The sequence below is a fragment of the Synchiropus splendidus genome, chromosome 16, assembly GCF_027744825.2.
Source record: "Synchiropus splendidus isolate RoL2022-P1 chromosome 16, RoL_Sspl_1.0, whole genome shotgun sequence".
NCBI lineage: Eukaryota > Metazoa > Chordata > Actinopteri > Syngnathiformes > Callionymidae > Synchiropus > Synchiropus splendidus.
The window spans coordinates 13887413-13912414 of NC_071349.1; the positions used below are offsets into that span (position 1 = coordinate 13887413).

General features: G+C 42.0%; 4 protein-coding genes across 4 annotated transcripts; all 4 read right to left on the minus strand.

Moving 5' to 3' along the window:
• Positions 1-385: 385 nt before the first annotated feature.
• On the minus strand, positions 386-4605 carry LOC128747566 (mitochondrial amidoxime-reducing component 1-like). The gene is made up of 6 exons (XM_053845529.1): positions 2662-4605; positions 2412-2586; positions 1556-1699; positions 1392-1453; positions 757-828; positions 386-631 (listed from the first exon to the last, which is right to left on the minus strand). The coding sequence occupies exons 1-6, from the start codon at positions 2799-2801 to the stop codon at positions 502-504; spliced, it is 723 nt and encodes a 240-aa protein (XP_053701504.1). The 5' UTR covers positions 2802-4605; the 3' UTR covers positions 386-501.
• A 154-nt stretch (positions 4606-4759) lies between these two features.
• Positions 4760-8361, minus strand: LOC128747565 (mitochondrial amidoxime-reducing component 1-like). The gene is made up of 7 exons (XM_053845528.1): positions 8082-8361; positions 7267-7437; positions 7009-7171; positions 6682-6825; positions 6535-6596; positions 6197-6268; positions 4760-5823 (listed from the first exon to the last, which is right to left on the minus strand). Exons 1-7 carry the CDS (start codon positions 8324-8326, stop codon positions 5697-5699), a joined length of 984 nt encoding a protein of 327 aa, XP_053701503.1. The 5' UTR covers positions 8327-8361; the 3' UTR covers positions 4760-5696.
• Positions 8362-10550: 2189 nt separating this feature from the next.
• Positions 10551-15852, minus strand: kcnk3b (potassium channel, subfamily K, member 3b). Its single transcript, XM_053845527.1, has 2 exons — positions 15531-15852; positions 10551-13913 (listed from the first exon to the last, which is right to left on the minus strand). The coding sequence occupies exons 1-2, from the start codon at positions 15811-15813 to the stop codon at positions 13060-13062; spliced, it is 1137 nt and encodes a 378-aa protein (XP_053701502.1). The 5' UTR covers positions 15814-15852; the 3' UTR covers positions 10551-13059.
• Positions 15853-16604: 752 nt separating this feature from the next.
• Positions 16605-24308, minus strand: LOC128747120 (ezrin-like). Its single transcript, XM_053844719.1, has 13 exons — positions 24212-24308; positions 22333-22416; positions 20933-21028; positions 20555-20829; positions 19446-19529; positions 19206-19352; positions 18811-18907; positions 18575-18738; positions 18379-18509; positions 17744-17904; positions 17535-17627; positions 17220-17465; positions 16605-17050 (listed from the first exon to the last, which is right to left on the minus strand). The coding sequence occupies exons 1-13, from the start codon at positions 24221-24223 to the stop codon at positions 16886-16888; spliced, it is 1755 nt and encodes a 584-aa protein (XP_053700694.1). The 5' UTR covers positions 24224-24308; the 3' UTR covers positions 16605-16885.
• Between the last annotated feature and the right edge of the window lie 694 nt (positions 24309-25002).

Below are 25002 nucleotides of genomic sequence, written 5' to 3' on the forward strand. Positions count from 1 at the left end.
ATCTGAGTTCCAGTAGACGGCTAGCAAGGTTAGCTCCAACCTTGGAATCCGTACCTGCAGAAAGGTTTGAAAACACTGACTCACGAGTGACTCCAGCCTTGCGGCCAGATCAATCCCAACTCTACCACCTGACCTCCTGATGGCTCCCTGTAAGTTGGAGTTCCTTAAATTATAGTTCACAGTGTAGTTACAGGCCAGCCTAAGTATGAGTTAGTGGCAAGGTTGACAAGGCGGCTCTCTTCTCAGACCCCTGAAAAGTAGACGCCGTTCTCACCAAAGGGTCACATTAACCCTGAAGGGGAGGATGTGTCTCATTAGAGGCACGTTTCTATTGAAAACATCCACTTCGTCCGTTGAAATAATGAAACACAACAGCGCTCACAGTGATTTATTGAAGCCATCGGGACTAGTTCTTAACTAGTCTGTAAGTAAAAAGCATAGGAGGCTGAAAAAGCTTCTGTTCCATGGTGGATTGCTGAGATTAAAAGAGATCCAACTGCTTTAATGGGTGACCAGGAAGACGAGGTCCCCCACATGCAGGGTGCCCGTCTTCTTGACTGTGTGGACTTGCCCGAACAAGGGAGCTGAATGGTAGATGTGCGCCTCCGATTTATCCTTGCACTGACGGTAGCTGCAACACCGACAGTTCAGTAAGATAGTGGCAGTAAATGTTATGAAAGAAGTAAAGAACTGCACAAATAAATACACATTATATTCCTTGTTCTAATGTGGACAAGAGCAATTGTTTGTTCGAACCTCTTCATTGTCTCCAGGGGCTCCTTTCTGCTCATGATGCCTGTTTCAGGATCAACCGTTGTCGAGACACACCTGCCAAAAGTAAAACAAACTGTTTCTCGTCTGTAAATTCAGGGCTACAGCTCATTTCCCCAGCCCCCGATGTTTTTCACAAATAATTCACATATATTTCATAGAAAGAAATGTGTTTTGATATGGAAAAACAGGAGCCTTTATGAGGTTTAAACCTTGACCCTTTCCTAAATAAGTGTCAATTATATATATATATATATATATACACACACACATACATTTAAACAACAAAATATTGTTCATTATATATTGTTCGTTATATTCAAGTTTTTATATAACCAAAGCTCTTTTAATGTCTTGAAAATATTTGCATAAGAATTTCAATTTTATAAGAACTTCAAGTACATTCAGAGTAGTGGAAACCCTGAACAAAAGCAAACAAAAGCAATCTGTTTGCTTTTGTTCAGGGATTCCTCCATGTTTGTTGTTGTTGTTATCATCCTCGCATCAGTGTGATCAGTGGACCAGGAACTCCTGCACTGACAAAGGTTACCAGATATATATATATATATATATATATATATATATATAAAACATGAAAACATAAGAAGGCGCCACACTACCTTACGCATGACATAACACGCTGCAGCCGCACATCGCCAATCTGGATCTCAGTCCAAGAATCCTAAAGTGAAGCCAACATTGCTGATATATTTTAATAGTTTACGGTGAAATGTTTCAAGGTACAGATTGAGGGTGGGTTAGTACAAGAGAGTCAGACACAAACCTCATCAAAAGGACAACAGCCAGCAATGACAATGTTGGGGCGAAAGCGTTCGGCGGTGAGCTGTTTGCCCAACTTGCTGCTGAGATCCTCGACGGAAGCTTCGGACAGAAGCATCACAGCGCCGATATCCGAATACATCACCCTCTAGCAAACAACAGGACCTCGATCAGTAAACAAGCAGTTGCACTTGTTGCTAATGAATTGCCTGACGCACCACTGCGCTCCACTGTTCTCCAAGACGTAAATATGGTATAACAGGTATGTTGTAAGGGTGTAAGACAATGCTAATTCACTCAAATATCACGATACAGATGGCGCGACACTGTATCGATATCATCACAGCGCTGCACCAATGTAGCAGTACAGCTAACGTGGAATAAGTGGATGCTACTCAGATGACTTTGGAAAGAATATTGTTAGTTTTCTGTGGGTTTTTTTGTCCCATAAAATTCTGGTTCATGGTTCTGGTTCAAAACTATTACAATATACTGTCATATTAAGAGCATTTGAATATACCGCAGCATGTCTTATCCTCATGCCGATATAGGGGCGCTACATCGGCCTTAGCACGTTGGTGGTGTTGTGAGGCATTGTTTCAAAATAAAAGTGTCTCTATTAGCATACGCTCATGGGAGGAATAGAAATAGAAATATCTATATTATAAAACATTAGCATTCATGATCACTACCACACCACTAGGGGCACAGTTAAGCACAATTATTCTGCCTTTTTGTCAGTTTCCTGTGTATGAAAAAAACAGTATTGCAAGTAAGAACTCTTCCTCATTGAGCATGGCTCCAGCCCTGGTTTTATTTCTGGCTGATCTTGTGTGTTGTTAAATTGAGCCAGGTTTTACCTCGGTCTTTGGAAAGACGGAGCGATATGATATGTTCTTCACCCATGGCTTCCGTAACTCCATCTGGGGCTCAAAGCGCACCAAGTGAAAAGTTCTCCCGTCTGCCAGGAAGTCAGTAAGCCAGCGAGTGACTTTGTCGCCACAGTCCCGGCCTTGAACGTCGTCACCGAACACTCTGTCAAGCCAGACACAGGATGAAAGGGAAACATGGCCGCCACGATGTCAGATAGGCCGGTACTTCGATACTTACCTGCAGTCCATGACTTTATTTTCCGGCTGGTTAACTGGGAATTTCAACTCGTCCATGTTAGGTCCGTTCAGGACCACATGACTTCCTTCACAGGTCAGCGAGACCAGCACCAGGCGGGGCTGCTGTCTGCTGGTCACCATGTGGCCATCCTCAGTCACCACCAGCCACTGCCTGCAGCACACAGAATCTTTGAAAGGTCAGTACGGTTCAGGTATTTTCATGTGTATTGTATTGTTTTATTTAATGTTATTCAGCTTAAACATTACAGTTCAGGTGTTAGGCAGCGTAGTTAGTATGTAGCCTGAGATGCTGTGGCTGGTGATACACAGTGGTGAAAGTCATGTTCCTGGTGAACATGTTGCTCTGATAGTGGGTCGCTGGAAAGTAATAATGTGGTTTTATTTGATCAAACAGCTGCTATATAGAGCTGGATCTGAAATTATTTTCCTAAAAACATATTTAAATGAACACTTTATTTTCTATATTTGGGTCACACTTTGTCATTTTGTCATTCCGTTCCTGTATTACAGGTTCTTAAATGCTGTTTGCCGTTTGGATAAAAGCGACCGCTAAAATGTCAGGTCCCACTTCGGCTCAATTGCCATCACTCAACTTTATTAATGCTGGCTCTTTAGAGCTGTCTAAGTGCAACAGGGAGTCAACTTGTGTGCACTCCTGCATCACTTCCAAAGCCTTCAACCCTACATGACCTCGCCTCACAAGTACACATCATGGCTGCGCACACTTGACGTCACGATCATCACAGTCACTTTCCTCTGCGACCCTCCTCTCTCATTAAAAGGCAGTGAATGAAACAAAAACAGCTCTCACCGGTCGCCCAGCTCGCCACATTTCAAGCCGGTGTTCAGGCACTCCGCGATGCTCACCGACACTGGTTTCCCCGACTTGACCGGATGTATGTTCAGCTTGGACACGATCCCCACTGGATACAGCATCTCAGGCCTCGGCCAGTACTTGTAGCAGAGGCCCAGAAGGGCAACTCCGGCTCCGGCGACCACCACCACTCTCTTGTCTAAGAACATGTTGGTGAGGGGCTCAGCCAGGTGTACGTTTGCTCTCCTCTGTGCCTGCTGTTTATGAAGCTGGGAGACAAGCCCCACCCACACACTTCATCTGTCCTCCACCAGACTTTATTTAAACACTAATACAAAGACGAACCGTTCCCTCTAACATCATGGTCAACATGGACGCAGCAGGGCAGGAAGCCCACTCAACAATCCATCTCGCCAGTGGGATTATTTAAAGCATCTTGAGTCATTTACTTACACTCAGTACATCACAAATAAAGACAGAATTTCTACCCATAAATTGACTTAATGTCTATACATTAAACATGGACAGGAGTCGCCCAGATATTTATCATATTTCATTCGGACTACAAGCAGCTTTTGGCCTCAGTTTCTCCCATTTTCAGAGTCCCAAAAGACAATCTCTCATAACAGCCACAAACATAAAGAGTGACACAATAGGCTATGATTGACAGCTTCCTTACTACACACTGTATTTACACTCTAAAGCCCCGCCCATCTGCCCCTCCAAAAAAGCGGTTAAAAATTGTTTCACGCACCATTTAGTTTAACCTGATGTGACTTTGATAAGTCAAAACTAGCAAGATGAATTGCAGTCACAAGGCTCGATGCTGAGCTTGCTTTTATTCTTTAATAGCTTATATTAAGGTGGTACATTTACCTAGGTGGTTTTGTCTGTCAGCGAATGATAGACTTTCAATTTGCTGCATCCTATTTACCTGACGCTTCATCAAACAAGCGGAACTGTGGAAGTTAGCACGCACAGTTGCGCCAATAAACCCCGCTGTTGGCAGAGAAGGACTTTATTTGAAGCCAAAAACGGACGCTCCTTCAATGCGCCACTGACTTTGGGTGTCCAAACTGCTTGCTTCCGCAGGTGACAAGGGTGCAGGTGGTGAACAGGTGCAGCAATAACAGTCTCAGCTGGGCGGATCACAACTACGACAACAGACCAGACTTTTCCCACTGAGGTCACAGACGTAAGACACTGATATACCGGAGCGACACAAAGTTGACAACACAAAAAATAAACAGAAACAGAAGACGTATTTGACCACCAAAAGTGTATTACATATTGCAAATTGAGGAGGAGCTCAACTTTCCATTGACAAACAAATCAAATTCCCAAATTTACACTTGAAAATCATTGAATAATACATGGAAAATACCTGTTTATTTAAGGACTGTGGTGAGAAGACTGTTAAGGCTTGATTTGTCCTGAGAAATCTCAACACACAGCCACAACCACTTACTTACACCATGTGCACAACTACATTTCTGACAGCCATAAAACAAGAAAACACTGGTTCAACTTAACTACCACCCGAATGAACTGAAAAAGACTTGGCCCAATTTACATCAACGGGTAAAAAGGGTAAAAAAAAACCCCACCAAAAAGTGTGCGTGCCTCAGAAGTCGGCTGTAATTGTGATCTTTACTCAAAATAAGATCTGGTTCAGCGTCTTAACCACAAGAGTGTGAAACATTTTGGCTTCAGGGTTGCGTTCCGTGAACATGCAAAAGGATAAAAAAAAGAGCTCAGAACAGTGATCATGTTATGCTAGTGACATACCTTCCTAAACGACTGCAGTGGGTTGCTCCGCAGGTGAGATAAACATGTTGACAATTTCAAATAACCAGGAGAGTAAATAACAGCGCTGTACGGCTCCATGACCTAGGGCTCCATCTTGTGGTGCAACAATGAAACGATCAAAAGCCTCTCTGGCCGACCGCAGACCAACGCTTGGGCACCTCTGCTTTATATACTGTAAACCTAGTATTACATTCACCAACTTTACCTGTTATGGTCTGTCATTATCAGTTGTAACAATAATACAAAAATAGAGATTTTTATCAGCACTTTTTAAGCAGTTATTTACCTGAATACATTTATCACAAACAACTACCGATTTGATCTATGATCTTATTTTGACTTCATGTTAGTGTCGGCTAAGACGTGGTGGTGGTGTTGATGGTCCAACTCCTTTAACGACTGATCTTGTACACAACATCTCCAACCTGCATGATGCCCGTCTTCTTGACGGAGAGGAGTTGTCCGAATAATGGAGACGACTGGTAAAGGTGCTTCTCGGATGGCTTGCACTGACGGTACCTGGAAGAGGGTCATTCCAAAGAAATTTTAAGCCGCTATTAAGGCACCTAAATAAATACACATAGAAATATAAATACAAGATAACTGTTATTGTTCGAACATAAGCGGCAATAAAATTCTATAAAGGTCATTAAATTAACTTTTTTTAAACCAAATAAAACACTTCTATAACATACAGTTTTCTGTTGGTTATTTAAACCGAATCAAAATTGATGTTGAAACAAAAGCAAACTTGAATTTTACTTTGCACTTGACAAACTTGCACATGTAAAAGCCAACTGAGCAGATTTGTTTATTTATAGCTGTGAAGACGAAATATAAAAAAGATTTAAGCAAAGACTGACGTTTCACTTTGCCAAGTACATTTGCTCACCGTTTCAAAGTTTCCAGGGGCTCCTTTCTGGTTATAACACCAGTTTCAGGATCAACCGTGGTAAAAATGCATCTGTCAAAAATTAAACAATTAAATTAGAAGCAAAAGAAGCTATAGTCGCCTGTCGAATTATAGTATTTTTCTTGTTATAAATGTGACTTGGAGAATGAACCTCGCCGAGATACGCCCTCTGCTGGCTACTCTTGGCAACTCCTTAATGTGCATTCAACAGTGAAAATATCTTAGTTAACATCGCATAAAAAACTTGTGATGCAAATTGTATGCAATAAAAGGAAGAAAATCTTCATATAAACAGGCTCAAACATGTGTGCTATTACCTTCCACATGAGATGACACGCTGCAGTCGCACGCTGCCAATCTGGATCTCTTCCCAAGAATCCTAAGCAGAGGTCTTTGGTGTGAATTGTCAATAGTTTAAAGGTGTCGAAACTGACCAGGTGACATTCAGAAAAACAAACACAAACCTCATCATATGGCCCACAGTCACTGATGACAATGTTGGGCCGAAAGCGCTCCACGGTGAGCTTGTTGTCCGACTTGGTGCTGAGATCCTCGACGGAGGCCTCAGACAGAAGCATCACGGCTCCAACATCCGGATATGCCACCTCCTAGCAAGGCACAAAAGGGTTACATCAGTCGGTCAACGCGCTTTAAAGCGATTGTGGACGGATCAAAACTAAAAGTACTTGGGAGATGCTTGAACTAAAACGTTTAAGTTTAATCTAAATTCTTTTTTTTACCAGACATTGATTCCTCTCTAGCTGCATTCCAGTGAAGGAGCCAGGTTTTACCTCTTTCTTTGGAAACACAGACATGGATTTGGCTGGAAAGCGCGCCCTCATCTGGGGTTCAAAGTGCACCATGTGATAGGTTTTCTCGTCCCCCAGATAATCAGTAAGCCAGCGAGAGACTTTGTCACCACAGTCCCGGCCCTGGATGTCCTCACCAAACACTCTGCAAATGAATAAAAAAAAATTATATATATATATATATATATATATATATATATATATACATAGTTTAGGGTAAAAATGTACCCCAATATTCACCTGCAGTCCATGACTTTATTCTCTGGTTGTTTCATTGGAAATCTCAACTCTTCCATGTTGGGTCCGTTCAGAACCGCGTGGGTCCCATCGTTGGTCATAGAAACCAAGACCAGACGAGGCTGCTGTCGTCCGGTCACCATGTGACCATCCTCGGTCACCACCAGCCAGTGCCTGCAGCACCACACAGTCAGGTAAAAAGACTTTCATCGTACATCAGTTGTTTTTATGTCTCACTCAAGAATGTCAGGATTTCCAATATTAACTTTTAAAGAGCAGGAAATTAAAATTTGTTGGATTACAGGCTACATGGTAACTATTCACAGAGCCAAGACAGATAAAAAAAAACACGAAAAATACAAATACATGGAAATTAAACGAAGATATTCATGTTTTACTTGGAGAGCTCGTTTTACTGCCTCTCCTGGTCACAGTGGGTATTGCAACAGTGCGCCGCTAGTTTTCCACGGGAGGCTGCAGACATGATTTTTTTTAAATCCAAATTATGCGTATTTTACTGGCGTTATGCTTTAAGTGCAGTGGAGCATTTTGTAAACTGTAAGTCAGAGTGGAGAATAGCGCAATCAGTGGTCTGTAAATAAAAGGGATTAGCAAACACGGATTAGCTGAAGGGAAGTGCGAACTTTCTGCAGCGATTTTAAAAACAAAACATGGGAGGAAATCGATATTTAAGGTCGATAATTCCCCACGTCAGTGTATAACTCCGCATAAACCTAGCACTGCTATAAGAAACCCTCTTGACTGTGACCTTCTCACTTATGAAAACCGCGTGCGTGAAAAGTGAAAACAGCCCTCACCTGTCGCGCAGTTCCCCGCTTTTCAGACCCAAGTTCTGGCATTCGGCCACGCCCACGGACACAGCTTTCGCAGATTTCAGCGGATGGATGAGCAGCTTCGACACGACGCCCACGGAAACTAACTTTTCAGGCTTCCACAAGTATTTATAACCGAGCCCCATTCCCAGAAAAGCCACTCCAGCGCCGACAACAAGCGCCAGTTTCTCGCCCTCGGACATGTTGCTCAGCAGCTCCGTCAGGCCCATGCTCGCGCTGCAACTTGAGTGACAGCGCACCAAGTCCCACCCCCACTCTTTTTTTTCTCCACTTTTTTTCCCCCAGAACTTTATTTAAAATACAGTACAAAAAGTTAACGCTATTAAATAGGAATTTAGAGTTGAACAAAAACAATGTTGTTTTGTTATTGATGGTTTTTACAACTTATAAATTACTGCATTCACCATTATGCTCCACTTTCCTCTTTGGAAAAATATATAAAAGTCATCGGTCTTTTTAACAGTGTGATATTTTAAATGCCACAAACACTATGAATTGTTGTGTTGATATTTTCAAACCATGCCTGTGCCCTTATTTGTGTTAATGTATTCCAGTTAATTCTATGTTTTAGGCTATCCAAAAGAATATGAGAGAATAGCATCAGTTATTTTAAATCCCTTTCTACAAATATAAATAAGGAATGGACTTTGGGAATACATGAGACAAATATTAATGGATACATTTATGTCTATTTCCATTTAATTCCATTAAATTAATGCTCTTAACGCTACTACTAAAATACTTGAATGTATTTTTTTTTTCAGATTTTTTTTCCAAACTGAGAAGTCGATTTTTAATGTGTTTTTTCTGATGGGCTATTTTATTTACAATCACTTTCTATTTACGTTTTTTTTTAATGGCAGAACAAGGACACACATCCTTTTCCTTCTGCCGTAACTCGGTGCTCAGTTGTGCAGCCGTTAAATTACTTATTTCACAGATGACGAAATGTTTAGGCCGACCTTTTCGGTGGAACTATTTTGGTCGTAGACCCTCAGGTCCACTGCCAACAACAGATGCTGCTCCCACGGGGGGTCAATACAGGGATTTGTTGAGGGAAGACTCCTTCTGGTGCTGCTCTGTTTCTCTAATGGCCAAAAACAATTTAATGGGAACGGCGCCACAATTTTCCATCTGGTTACATTCTGCATAAATACAGCTTTATATTTATCCCAGCTGCTTGGTCTGTCGGGATCCGATGAGTAATAGTGTTCATGGTGATGCTCAAATCAGGTGACTAATATTAATAACTGTTTTCACCCACAGAGTGCCATCAAATGAAAGCAGTATTTATCCAAAGCATGATGAGCCTGAAACTCACTTCCTCTTCCAATTGTGTTGCTAGTCTCCTGCTTTTGTCTGCATCACATGGTGAAGAGATTAATGTAACATTACAACATGAACCCCGACACAATGATGGCGCCTGCCAAGTGGCTGGACCGGAACTGGACCTCAGTCAACATTCCCATTGGGCAACCATCTGCACCTTTCTATACATTGCAGTTTTCTTTATGATGACTCACGTGTTTCTGTAGCTTTCTCAAAAACAAACAACTTCTGTTTTAAAGTATGTTCAACCACCCAACTGAGAGTATATTTTGAAGAAAAAAAAACGTTTTAATAGCATTTTCAGTGATGTCAACAGAAATTGTCAGACAAACACAGAAAATATACATGCAGTAAACATAAACTAAGGCAGTGCTTTAAGCTTAGCACAGACAGGCATGTGGTCATAACGTTGTGATCATTATTATCCCCCCTCTCACATGTTAATCTCTCTTAATAGTTACAAACACAAAGAGAGACGATGGGCTGTGACTGACAGCTTCCTTATTACCCACTGTGCTTACCCACTAAACCCCCTCCCATCTGCCCCTCCAAACTGCCGTTAAAAATAGTTCGCTCGCACCATTTTTAGTTTCACCCAGATGTGACTTGAGTCTGGATGACAAAATCTGGACACAAACGACAACAAGATGATTTCCTGTCTCACGGCTTGAAGCAAAACTTCAGCAGTTTATTAGAAGTGAAGTACATCTTCCGTTGACACAAAGATGAAAAGTTACTTGATAATTTCATTCATAGACCAAAGCTAACTAAACAGCCGGTGTAAGTAAAATATTTTCTTGGCTACTGGGCATTTCCACTGACGATGGATGACGTCTGATACAGCATGCTGAAGAGTAAAAATAATCACAACAATAAATATAATATAGGATACACCCCGATGAAGATACAAATACCAGCATAACAGCAGTACTTTATACTTAGTTACATGCAACATGGTGTGAGCAAACTTCTGAACATTTATATATATATATATATATATATATATATATATATATATATATATATATATATATATATATATATATATATATATATATATATATATATATATATATATATATATATATATATATAACCCCAGAAATCAATAGTGAGCTGCAACAGATGGGTTTCCATTTTTTAGTGTGCAATAAAAAACAAAACAAAAACAAAGCAGACGTCATTGGTTGTCAGCAGAAATGCCCGGCAGCTCTGCCCTGAGAAAACTTGAAGGCCAAGAAAATATATGACAGACAGCAGCAGTTTCTTTCCAGTTTAATCTCACATCCGTCAGGCGTGTTAGCTTTTCTGCTACCGAATTAGGGAAACGCTTTGGCGGAGCAGTTACCCGACCTCCGCCTTGAGCAACGCTAGTTTATTTTAGTTTATCTTTGGTGTTTTATCAGTTAAATGATAAAAAATGAAGCTCAAACAAGCTTGCGAAACCAGCTTCCCCACACCCAACCAAGCTCCATAGACTAGCTGGCAATTTAATTTTGTAGTCAGTGTTAAGCAGTATGGTACTTCTGAATTCACTATTATTGTGAGCTTCACTCTACAATGGAGCACAAGTGAAGCAGCCACATGGTGTAAGAGGTGGAAGAGCTGTCTCCGAAATTATCTTGTCCTCTCCGCTCCTCCGTTATTTAGGGGTTTAAATCATCCTTTTTACATTACAAAATAGTGAATTAAAAAAATAATCTGTAATTGTAATGTAAATGTTTAACTGGAGGGAGTTGCTTTTTACTGCAGATGTACATTTCCAATTCAACCCTTTAGAGTAAACACTGCAGGTCACCTGTACTTCTTCACAGTAATGACAATGATACAAACTGTTCAGCCACTGCTTGTGTAAACAAAAAATGAGTTGGCGAAATAAACATTCACTGTTTAAGGAAGTTGAAAAGTCCAGCTTTCCTCTCCCTCTACTCTGCTGAGGCAAATGCTAATATAACAACTGCAAAGAATTACAACTTTAAAAACAGGATTAACTTCCATACAGCAGGTGTGCATGGAAGCCAATTCCTGCCTGACAAAAAAACACGAAAAAAGAAAATAGAAGTGGGAAAAAAGAAAAACATAACCTGGTACAAAAATTGACAGTTGAAATTGAATTTATTAGTAGGAAAAAATGGAGGATCTCTGTGACTGCATCACACCTCATGTACAAAACATCCTTGGAATTGAGGCGTACAGAAAATACATTTTGATTTCTATGTTAAATTATTTTTGTTGTACTCAAGTCGCTGCTTAACCTTTTTAATTTTCCTAATCCTCACCTTTTTGTTTTATTTTTGGTGTTATTTATTTATTTATTTTCCCACCTGGCAGTAGCAGATGTTCTACACACTAGACTTGACCTGATACATCGCTTCTTAACCCACAAGCAGTAAGGGAAAAAAAGGGGGAGTTCAACCTACATCTTCACTGTTTATGATAAATAGTGTGGTTAAGCTAATGTATGCAAGCGTCGTCATTTGTTTCTTCAATTTATTCAGCCGCATTTTATTATATTTGACGTGAGCCACCCTTTTTTGTTAAGTAAAAACAAATTTACTTTCACTTCCTCAAATATTAAAAAAAAAAAACTTTGCAGTTATGTCATCACCCAATAAAAGTATCAATGACTTCTAGTCACTGCAACCACTCCAACGACTTATATAAATGTATTCAGATGAAGGCTCAGATCCGTTCAGACCCTGGCCTGAATACCACATCAACTACGTGTCCCCTGTCACAGAGCCAGGGGCCGCTTCCTAAGAACACAAGTTTCTAACATCAATATTTGACAGACCTACATGTCTTACATTCAAGTATGAGTGAGACTGGTGTTTCACATGACGTCCTCAAGTTAGCAGGTTAGCTCATCACTAAAAGTATTAACTACTTCATTTTAACCATCATAGTTAGCTGAGCATGTGAATTTTATGAAAGCACCTTTTTTCTCTAGCACTTCCTGATGCACTGTGGACAACTGGTTCCAACTCCTAAAGCACCGTTATGATGAGGACATTGTGCAGCACGAAGCTAACAGTGCTTCCATCAACACCATGATAGATGGAGTTCAAGTGGATCCAGTGATCTGCGAAATATACACAGAATTCATAAGGCACAGACTTCGTGCTGGATGATCAGTGCCTTGGTTGTCTCTGTTAAACATTACTCATGGATATCCGACGTTTTTTTCACCATTTAAATCTTAAATTATACTCCAGCGCTTGCAGCTAGTTTGCACTAAAAATGACTCACACACGTCCTCTTCATGCTTCAGTTTGGACACCGGGTTGAACAACTGAGCAAACAGAAGAGGCCGTGACAATGATCCAGCATGTTGTGTTCAGCTCTGCTCCTCTAGGAAATATTTATCATTCCCCTGTTCACCCTGGTGTGTACAGTGGGCTCCGTTGGATGCAGTCAAACAACACAAACTCATGCACCGTTCCAGCAGAAGACCTGGGGGTCACTTTTTTTTCCTTCAAATATGAGTAACACTGAATATTCTGTGGGTTTACTACGGTAGCACCACAAACATCTACTTGCAGTCACGATTTCGCCTGCCAGGCCTGCTGAGTATATGTGCTGTCCACTTGGCAGAATTTGGGAAAATCTGTTGCTACACGGAGCTGCGTCTTTTGAACACCCTGAAAGGGGAGAGTATATGTAGCCCTGTTGTAATGGAGCCTATTTTGGTGCACTGACACGGACTGCAAACGCAGCCTGCCGATGGAGAATCCGTGTATTGAGCGTCAAGGCGACCCTGCTGCTGGTAGGCGTCGGAGAAATCCTGAGGTTTCGAGCCTGCCAGGTTCTCTTTGCTCCTGTACCACAGGCACGAGCATATCGTCTGGAAGTGCAGCACTTCTGTGTAGACACCTTTAAAATCCACCTCGGTTTCTACCGTGCTTGTAGAGGACTTCCCTGTTGATGGTAGAAGAGTGGCCACCTCTCTAGGTTTGCACATTAGCGCCCTCTGCTTGGCGTCCCTGCGCTCATCCTCGATGTTCATAGTCAGAAAGCGAAGCACCACTAAATTCAGGAAGGCTCCGATCACCGTCAGGCCCATGAGGATGTAGATGAAGCAGAACGCCACGTATCGTGGGTCGTTCTGGAGGGTGTTGTCCCGCTGCAGGGCTACGTAGTCCCCGAACCCGATGGTGGTGAGCGTGATGAAGCAGTAGTAGAAGGCGTGCAGGAAGCTCCAGCTCTCGCAGTGGGCGAAGGCCAGGGCGCCAACACACAGGGTGCCCATACAGGAGAAGAAGCCCACGGTCACCATGTTCACCATGGAGACTTCAGTGTTGCGTAGGCCGAGATAGCGCTTGGCTTTGTGCAGCAGGTACCTCACAAAGGTGTTGATCCGTTCACCTAAACTCTGGAACATAACCAGGGTCAGCGGGATCCCCAGGAGGGCGTAGAACATGCAGAAGATTTTCCCTGAGTCGGTGCTCGGGGCGGCGTGGCCATAACCTGAGGCGAGACCAGAGGATTAGAAGGTCAACTGAAGGGAAAAGGACTGATAGGTTGAATGTTTTCTCTAAACCGTCTGAGTCTGGCCTCCCTAACTTGAATAGAATCTAAGATAAAATATTGTTATTGTCATATGGTAAAAGCAAAACACATGGGTAAATTAAAAGGTCAAAGATGAGTAAACAATCGCCCCAGTTCGATAGTGAGTCAAAGGTGGTGACCACAAGCCATGACAACACCTTCTCTCTGTAAAAATTTGGGGCTAAATTGTTTCACCGGTTGTGATCCCCAGGGTCACACGCAGGTGAGGAAAACATCGTGGGAGCTGGATTTAAAAAAAATATCCAACCAGTTTCACCTCAGTTCAACAGCCAAGTATGACCCTTGACCACAACCATCCTCAACAACCTCAGAGGAGCGATACTGAGCAGCAGCAAGCAGAACATCAGAATCATATCTGTGGATCCAGCAAGGAGTTCTCAGTAAATATTTGATGCAACTTCTAGTTCGATTTGAAAATAAAGGTTTCCCTCAAATATCGAACCATTTTTTAAATTGACCTCCTTCTGTTTACGTAGAAACAAAATGAAGACATGCGGAAATAAGTAGCATTGATTTTGGGGAGAAACGTTGTTTTTGAATACATGAATCAATGTTTCCCACGCTCTCACTCTCAGCATTAGGAGAAATCGATCAAGGTGGTTAAAACCAAGTAGAAGCACTGACACAACAGCTGTTGATATTGATGAGGCCTGCTTTGTTGGATGTCTCCGCTCTTTCTCTTCCCTCTGATTTTATTATGTAATTACTTTGTTAACATTTGACCCGCTGATGAAATGGCCACCTGCAGGTGAAAGGTCGCCTACTGCTCCTGGCGACGAGACACAGAAGCCACTAATACGTACAATAGTCATGATATGGCATTATGATAAGTGGCGGAGGTGTTGTGGTTTCAGCATTCCGATGAAAACACAGGACGATGTCACATGGAAAGATTCATGTCAGTTCCATGATGGAAAGAAAAACACCCATCAGTTAAATTTAGTTTTGCACAGTTGGCCCCACTGATTTGGTTAATCTGGTATCCCTGTTTGATGTCATTCACCGTGAGCCAATCGTGTTGCTTCTCAGACTGGAGATGGACGGGATTCAGCTTGTGTGTAGATGTGTTTTGGATTCAAAGAAGAGTAGTGCTGTAATAATGATAACTCAGTCACTGTATACAATGTGATGCTGCAATACTGTAAAATACACAAGGAATTTAAACATTTGTTTTTCACTAAAGTTCCCCTTTTATGGCGACCTGAAGGTGCCCACATCTCTCTCCGTCTGTTGCTGGGATATAAAAATGTTGTAAATCCAGAGTAATAGAAAGCTTGTTCAAACTATTTTTTTCATCAAAAGGGAAAATTTTTCCTCGCAATTATTTCTTGTTATTCTTCAGAAATGCCTTTTTAAGATGTTAATGTTCAGAATAGTTGTATTTTAAATATATGTTGTCTATTAAATCCTGGCTAGTTTCGATATATAGACGCTATTTTAAATCACCCCAACAGTGACCGCGCTCGTTGAGACATATCGCTAGATGCGCGGTGTCTTTGGGGTCAAAGCGCTCACCTATGGTCGTGATCACGGTGATGGCGAAGTAGAAGGAGCCCGCGAACCTCCACTGGACTCCGGCTCTGTGCGGCTTGAGCTGCAGGACCACCTGCTCCAGTTCGTCGAAGTTCTCTTTGGTCAAGTTATATTTGCGCATCAGCTCGTACTTCCGGACGTCCAGTCTCCTCTTCTGACCCTTCTCCTGTTTGGACTCCAGGGTCTCGAACACCGCGGCTCCGACCACAAGGTAGGTGAGGATGCTGATGATGAGGACCAGGGTCCGCGCGTTCTGCCTCTTCATGGTCGCGCGAGTAAATGACGGCTCCCACGGCAGCGTGGTCTCTGGACACGGAGCTGGTCTTTCAGAACCACCCCCACATCATCGCAGTTGGACTGAAACTGTATTTGGACTACAGTATTTGTCACCGGCGTAATTTTAGATCCATCGCAGAAACACAGCGAGAGCGCGGGACAATCCCACGGAGCCTCCTGGGGGAAAAAAAAACGCGCACCTTTCCCCCTTGAAGACAAAGCAAACGTGAAGATCCTCCCGAGGTTCGAGCAGCAAGAAACGTCGTCAAATATCGCTCATGGATTCATTCACAAACATTCAGCCAGTGGCTGTTTAAACAAACCGGCTCTTTTGGCTGCGTAAGTTGTCTAGCAACCTGACGAATACCGTCTTTTTCCAAAGTCAATATTGAAGGTAATATCCGTTTTGCGTGGAGCGTGGAAATAAAGGAGTGTTTCGATGAGTTGAAAAAGACACGTAAAAAGCTGGTTTTACGAGGTATTAATATCCAACTGAAGCACATTGGCTTGGTATTTTATACTTTAAAAATTCTCAGCGTTTTAAATAAATTATTTTATTTAGTAGTTTTATTAAATAACCGCCTGAAGACTGTGTTTTTTTGCGACAAAGCATGATTGTTGAATGCTGATGTCACAGGTTAAGATGGAGGAGGTTGTCTTGCTGTGGTGAAACAACTCTCTTAACACAGTGCCGCCTGTTGGGTAGCTGTTCCTGGTGACCCCTGAGCAAGGCATTAAAAAAGTCGGATGGAATGTAATCTTTATTTTGATGTGAATAAACAGAAGCAGAAATGATCATAAATAATCATGGCAATGGTTGAATCCATACATGGCAATTGATAAAAACCGATTTTTATTTTAAATCAATGCGCTTTTATATGGTTCTTACAGTAAAAAGCCAACTGCTGGTTGGTTGCCATGTATAGTAAAGACGTTTAAATACCAATACATTAACACTTGTGGAAAAAAAATGTTGTGTTTTGCTCTGAGATATCAGCTGTACTTATGTTCTACAGGCACGAGGGCAGTGGTTTCCTTGTTGATATTGTATCCCGGGGTTTTTACAAGGCTTCGAACTCGTCAATCCTCTGTTTGGTGTTGCCCTGGCGGATCTGACGCAGGGTCTTGTACTTGTCCCGGCCGCGCCGCACATTCTCGGCATGAAGCAGGTCGTATTGGGACTTCATGGTTTGATCCCGGGAAAGCTCCAGATCCGAACTCAGTGTCTGGGAAGAACAAAATAAATGAAGGCATTTACCGAGAACATGGAAGACTGAATTGTGCTCTGAAATTTAACTAACATTTCTCATTGAATTTGGCAGTAATCCTGCAAAGACTATTATTTAAAAGATGATGAAGTTAACATGAGCGAATGATGGTAGAGGTGGGACTCACCAGCAGCTGCTTCTGCAGACGCTGGTTCTTCCCGGCCTCAGTGTGTCGCTCCTCTTCGTATCTGTGAACGGTGATGGCAGGGATTTGGAGCTCAGCACTGTAGGAGCTGTTCTCCTGCTCTTGCTCCTGCTCGTGGTCGCTCTCCGAAGAGGAGGAGGAAGAGGAGGAGGCGCGGGTTACACTTGTGGTCCTCACAAGCTGAAGCTCTTCCTTTGTCTTCAGGAGGCTGACCTCCACCTCCTGGGCCTGTCAGTGTTCCGCCAGTGTTATTGATGCTCATGGTTGATGCAGTTGCAGTGCGTCACACACACCCACCTTAGACTGCCATGTCACAGCCTCTTCCTCTTTGATCCTCCTGGCTTCCTCCAGCAAGGTGATCTTGGTGGTGTACTCGGCCAGTTCTGCCGCCTGCAGGGAGAAAACATGCTTCTAGAGTCCTGACTGTGAAGTCAGATTGTGACCTTTATTTGACGACTCAGCACCAATACAGATTGAAGAGAAGGAGTAGCATCACTTCTACTCACCAGCTGCTCCTGGCTCTTGAGCTGGTCCTCCGCCTGCCTTGCCAGCTCTTCCTTCGCGATGATGGCCTCCATCCTCTCAGCCTCCAGCCGGCGAGCCTCCTCCTCCACCCTTCTTCTCTCCTCCTCCAATCTCATCGCTCGATCGAGCTGCTCCTGAAGCTCTGCCGGGTGCACAAGGTGAAGTCATGACACAGGAGCTGGAAAGCTTCAGCGCGCCAAAAGAGCTCCCTCTGGTGAACGTGAACGTGAACTACCATGTCGCAGACCACGGTTTTATTAAATATGGTACATAAATTCGCTATAAAAAAAACTTTCCCTCCACTCACACTACAAGAACCGTAATGCACTGCAACACTGGAAAGTTTTGTTATGCCTCTAGAACGAAAAATAGGATGAATATGAAGAAGCTTTTTCAGATTATTCAGTGACCAATTCATCCCTTCTGTTGGATACATTCTTTTCATTGGATATTTCTGATGAATTACAGAATAAAGACCAAACGTTTGTGCAACTTTTCTCATCCATTTGATCAGAGTCTGACTGACACAATGCCATTGGATCCTAGGCCATTTTTTATGTTTGTACATGGACAAATGTGGACCACAGGTGTTGAGTTCTGAGCCAGAAGCTCTCACCTCTCTCCGCTCTCTTGGTTGTCTCTTCATATTCATCAAGCCTCATCATCAGCTTGTACTTCTCCTGCTCCATCTCCTCCTTCTCCCTCTCGATTCTCTCCCTCCTCTGCTTTTCACGATCAAGCTGTTCTCTGCAGAAAACAAGCGAGAAATACATCCAGTTCTTTTCAGTATGAGCTTGACTCCCTTGACTCACCTCTCCAGCTTCCTTTGCAGCTTCTCCTCTTTAGCCTGGGCTTTCATCTGCTGGACCTCGATGGAGTCGGCCCTGCGGCGGTTGACATACAGCTCGTGGTTGCCTATGCACAGCAGCAGGATGCGCTTGTTGACTCGCAGCCGCGGGGCATAGAACACGAAATCCTGAATGGAAATCCAAAATCAAAAAAGCGCTTCCCTGCATTATGGCTACTTTCACAAACAAGTCAAACTCACCGGGGCTTTTTTGTCGATAGGTTTGATGACAAACTTTTTCTCATTGAAAGAAATGTTCCTGATCTCACTCCAGGGAAATCCGATCTTTGGCGACAGCCTGGGAGACAAAACATTAACATTGTGATGTTGTTATGGTCCATTCACTTTTTCGCTATATATGGAAGAAATACATTTTATAACTCATTGTAATTTTATATCAATTCATGTGTTTTGAGTATGATGCACGTTGCACAGATGACTCAGTATTTACTCTAATCTTTACCAAACCACCGGCAAAAACATTTTGTGTTCCACGAATCCAGACTCTGTTTTGCTTTCACCTGTGACTGCACATTAAGTTGCGGCCATTTAGGTTCCTCCTGTTGAGACACAAGTAGATGAACAAAAGAGCAAACCTGTCGTTTTTCTCGTAGATGTTGAGCCCCAAAGCGTCGACTCCCAGCCACAGGTCCGTGCCCTTTTTGTTCTTGATTTCAAAGTAGTTGACGCCGTACATCTCCAGGTCCTGAGCAATCTTCAGGTACTCCAGCATGGCGTCCTCCCTGATCATGGTATACAGTTATGGTGTTTATAGGTGAGAAGATTCGCCGCGTTTTCAAACCAAAAACATGACATTCATTCAGCAGGTGACTCACTTTATCATGTACTTGTGCTCCTCGTGCCACACCTGGATCCGATCCTCCCACTGATCCTTGGTCAGTTTGTGTTGCTGTAGAATTCTGCAGGTGTAGAATTGTTTATCTCATCAGTTCGGTTCAGACGACTAAAAATGGCTGTCCACCATGATATCCCTGAGAATCTTGTTGGTGAAACGTGCTTCCTGATATCTGCAAGACTTGGTTGGAAAGTGAGTCCGAGGAATCCGTCGTAATTCCGAGCTGACGGATCGATGTGTCAATGTTGGACCACAGAAAACCAACAGAATAAACAGCAGCTTCACCAAGATAAGCTGGTTCCAGAGAGAACCTTGCACCTTGTAGGGACATGTCCAAGTGCCATTAAACAAAAAGAAGCCCTCTTTAACAGCTGCACGACGTCAATAACAGATGACCTTGAGCGGAGTGATATACCTGGAATCTCCAGGTGATGGTGGACAGAGCTCACAGGCAGTTACATCAAAGGAACCGGTGAAGCCTTCCAATCATGAGAATGACTTAACCTGGACACCATCGCGTCTGATGCAGATCTGTGTGTGTTTATACAACTCTCATGTGTTTCTCTTGGCTAATTTATAATTTATATATGTATTATTTTTTATATCCGTCATACATCATCGTCTTCATTACACCTGTTTTAACTTCATTTTCATATTCTAATATTGAAATATTTTTAAATATTTGTGTTTTTGTGAATGTTGCACTTTCTTATCTATTGTTTTACATCATAGTAATAATAGTTTTTTTTAACTTGTCCTATGTTTCTTGCTCCAGATAGTCATCACTTTAATTTCATCATTTTTAAAAACTTTGTTTGCTTTCATTATATAGAGCCTTTTGATCACATCAATTAAATAGATTATTTTCCCTGAGAATAGTGGATTTTTTTGGGAACCTACTTCTCCCTCTTATTGTCTGAGTCATTTTTATGATATTGCGGAGTCTCTTCCTTATAAAAGAGAATAATGTTAAAATGTTTAAAATGTTCATAAAATACTGCATCAATGCTTACATTCAATGCAACGTTTAAATTATACAATCCAAAGTATTTCCCACTAAAGTTAACAATTGTTAATGCAGGTTTTTACCTGTTTGGCAGCAGGCGTTCGGAGGACAGGTAGCCTCGATTGTGATCAGATTTCCTGTACTCTCCGTACTTGACCTGAATGGCGTAGGAGGCCAACAACACAGCGGTCTCCGGTGGACAGTATATGTCCTCGTCCATGATGGCTTCCTTCACCTGAAGGTAGAAGAGCTTGCGGGTGATGTCCTGGATCAGCTCTTCGCCAACATCCTCCGGATAAAATTTAACCCTGAACCTGAACTGCAACGGATTCTCCTTCTTTACGTCCTGGGCCATGACCTGAGCAGAGAGACGGGGTGAGGGTGCAGACAAGCTGGGTCACAAGTGAAGCAGGTGAGGGGCAGAGTGGGACTGCAACACGGTTTACACACAGACGGGTCACCTTTTTTTCAGGGATCAGCCATGTCACAACACCTTTGGAGTCAGTGAACTGAAGCCCGAAGTACCAAGTCTCACGCAGCCCGATGGTCCGAGCAACCTGAACCACACGTGGACAGATGGAATAAAACAATTATCAGGGAGGAGGTTTGAAATCGATTAGCAATCTGGGAGTCATAAAACATAAAGCCATTAGTTATAGTCAACATCAATGTCAATCAATCATTGATCACTCACCTACTTTCCTCGACTTTTAAGATTTACGATCAGTACATTGTAAAAACAATCCGGATGTTGGGTGTCGGAGTCTGCAGCAAGCTTGCTGTTTTTATATGCACCAGGAGGCGACATGGTTCTGTAGTTCGGCCATAAGTGTGAATAAAGTATTGCTTTATTACCACTTTATGTGAGAATTCACCGCTCTGAAGCAGGTGAATACATATTATACATATTTTATTTGGAGCAAATGAATACAATCCTAATAAAAAGAAAGAAATTGTTTCAATTTGTATAAGAATAAAGACTAAATAAAAACTCAAAAGCTACATAAAGAGTGCAAACCTTGATCAAGCAGCGTCATTCCACCCACAAAACTATATCCCAAAGTAAAAGAATCCTTTGAAAAAAACTCTCCTAAAATTGCGTTATTTGTTCCTGAATATTTCATCCAAATCCATCCATAACTTTATGTTAACGTTATTTCAAACACAGAGCGACAAACCAACAAATCATCTTTCACCTGGTAAAGACTTATAAAAATGAAGTTTCATCATGTGACCACCGAAACCCAGAACTAAACCATGGCCCTTTAGATCTGACTCACCCAACAGTTCTGAACTGAAGAGGTCATTTCCACTGAACTTTATTGGATGACCAGCGGAAACTAAACGAAATAGTTGAGCACTTTATATATGCAGTAAAGTGTTGCCGGTTATGTCCACACTACAACACCTAAGCTTGATATTTGAGTCTCATACAAGTGTCTTCCGTTCAACCTATTGTTGCCATGCATTCTTCTCACACCTATGGTTCAAAAGGTGTAGCGCCAGGTTTATCCTTCCCCTTCTTACAACTAAAAACTGCAGCCTGGTTAGTAATTAAAGTGCTGGATGTGTGTTAAATAAACAGGAATCTTATCATGGGACTGCCTTCCTGACCCGGTCAAAGGTTTGGATAATTATCTGATAAAAGCCACTTGGAAGAGAGGGCGTCACACACAGATGGTGTTAACCATTATTTCATGGCTTTGACTTTTGCTCTTCTTCTGTCATGAATCTGTGTGATTTTACACATGAAAAAAAAACTATATATATTTAGTTGATGCCATGTCTTAATTTTATGTGTCCAGTAATAGGAAATGAAATGATGTCTGTGAACTACGAATAAATGTAATGTACCGCTGACCTGGTCGAAGAGCTGCCTCCCTGTGGTGTTTGGATGGAAGGAAAAGTCCAGTTCTGCATCCATGGTGGTGATGCGGACGGTAACCTGCAGGGAACAGTGATGAGCCGATAACATCCACAACAAATCATGCTCTTGTCTTGTCTTGAATTCTTGAAATCAAAGGCGTCAGGCACATGCAAGTAACAGACATACAACAAACAACTCACTCAAGAAGCGTTTTTTTTTTTCTAAGAATTATAGGTTGATATAAAAAATAACCTTTGTCACCATTGTGTCACATTGTTGCGTTGTTTTTATTTTGTCCCTGTGGTCTGAGATTATGAATGTATTTGGAGTCTGCATTGTTTAAGAGTCTCCCTCCCTCCAGATATTGATGCAAAAGTTTGTTTGCATTCTTACACTAATTAGGTAAAATACCAAGGTTAGTTACGTGAGGGTGTTGCTTAAATATGCCGTTCAGATTGTTCATAAACTATAATCACTCACTATCACATTAGACTTTGGACTTTTTTTTTTTTGCAAAGAGCCAGCAGATTCAAATGACTGAGTCACCTGCACTCTGAATCACTATTAGCACTCGTTTTTAATTATTAAACAAAGTCAAAAATATTTGCAAAACAGTGAAAAGGACTTGTTAAAGGCGTGATACTGTTCCGCTGGTAGGTCAGTGAGGGCAAACTACCAGTTACACAAGTGTTATAGAAGTGACATTCAAGAGTCATAAAGATAAGAGTCGCAAAAACTTGTCAGAGCAAAGCATCTGCCTTGAGCTATCAGCTTACACTATCACTTTAATCAAAGTATCATTTTTTATTTTACACAATGTATATGTGTCCTTTAGGTTATACGCTGTTTGGGTTACTTCTAATATCATTAAAACATGTGACATTGGATTTTTCTACTTTATTTTTTTTAAAAAAAGTCACGCAATGACAAAAAAAAACTGTTAAGTAACTCACATACTTACTGAATAATGGCTGGAAAGAATATTGAACCATTTTACGTCATCCTCGTGCTATGTGTGTATTCATCGAAGTAACATTCGGGTAACTACTGTTTTCCACCTGTAGTTCACGGAATTATTACAAGGAGACTAAAATACATAAACTGTCAATGTAATATGCACAAAACGGATTCACTAGAATAGAAAGTATTTTTTAGAGTAGCTCAAAAATATCCTCAATATAATGTTTTTTATTTTGAATTATTATTACAATAGATTGCTAAATAGAAAGGGACCGTTTTTTAAAGATCATTTTGGATAGCACACGCAAATATGTTGGACTTTGTTTCCCTCACTTGGCGATTATGAGTCAAGTCACCTTCTGCTCTACCCTCTGTGCGACGCCCTTGTTGTCGCAGCCTTTCATAAAGCTGTTGATTCCCTTGTGTTTTTCCTTCCACATTGATTATATGAAGCATAAAAAAATCATGACAGAGGACAAACCACCCTCCTGAGGTTCCATATAAAAGACTCCTTTGTTCTCCTGGGAAATGAGTCACACTAAAATCAAATATTGAGTCACGCGCTGTGTTGACATTTAAAAACGAAGTCATCGATACCAAGCACAAATTCGTGATTTGCTCAAAACGAATGCGGTGACACATTTTTGAGAGGAATGTGACCAGCCTCGGTCAAACTCTACATCTGGTTAATGAGTAAATATCACGAAGGACAGGCATCTTAAAGAATTGTCCGAACACAGGAAGCAACTCTGACATAAATTCGAATCACAGCAAGTACTTAAGTAAAATTATGATTTATCTATTCATGAGAAACAATGAGATTTTGTCACAAAATGTCCCAATATGGATCATGACTGGAGAAGTTTGAGTGTTTCTGCCGTCTTTTAAATCAGTATTTTCCCAGTGGTCTTACCGTTTTGGGCATCTTGGCTGTGGTGGATAGAGGAGCTCCAGCAGAGAAAGTGCTTCCCAGGCAGGTCGAGGCTGCACTGACCAACCTCCAGCGAAACCTTCACCTGATAACAGATCCTGGCTCCGCCGTCAAACTCAAGGGCAGGGCTCGATGACCTTTGAACCGATCGCTGCGGTGATGTCGCCGGTTTACTTGGTTACTATCACATGAAGATGTCAGCTTGCCGCTGACGCCCACCGACACTGAGGCACACCCGGAACAATCCCCTGTCTCAGCACCTGAACGCCCCTGAACGGATGACCTTTGATCGGAGCAGACCGGCTATAAATGTAAAAGAGTGCCGCTTTGGGTCTGAAGAGATGATCGATTTCTAGGATCAATTTAGGGTTAAACCTATAGAAAAGAAGAAGGAAAACAATGGTTTGTGACACTCTGACTTTGCTAATCATTTATTATATTGATTTTAATAGCAAATCTCAACTGAAAATGTACAAAATATTCTACACGAAAACATGCTGCTTCTTGGTTCTGGAAGGTTGTTTTGATCAGTCGAGGCGCTAATATTTATCCCCCATACGTCTGGGTTGTGGGGGCAGCAGCCTATTCACAGAAACCTAGACTGTGTTCTTGTGTTGCAGTCGTGCTTGGGGAATTCCAAGTTACACCCCCGGCCCCCACTCCACACACGGCCCCCCCGGCCTCCCTTACACAATCCAGAATGGCTTCCCTGAACGTAAACAGGACGTAGAAGTTCTGAAAGAAACGAACACATTTGTGTTTCCTCTTCATCC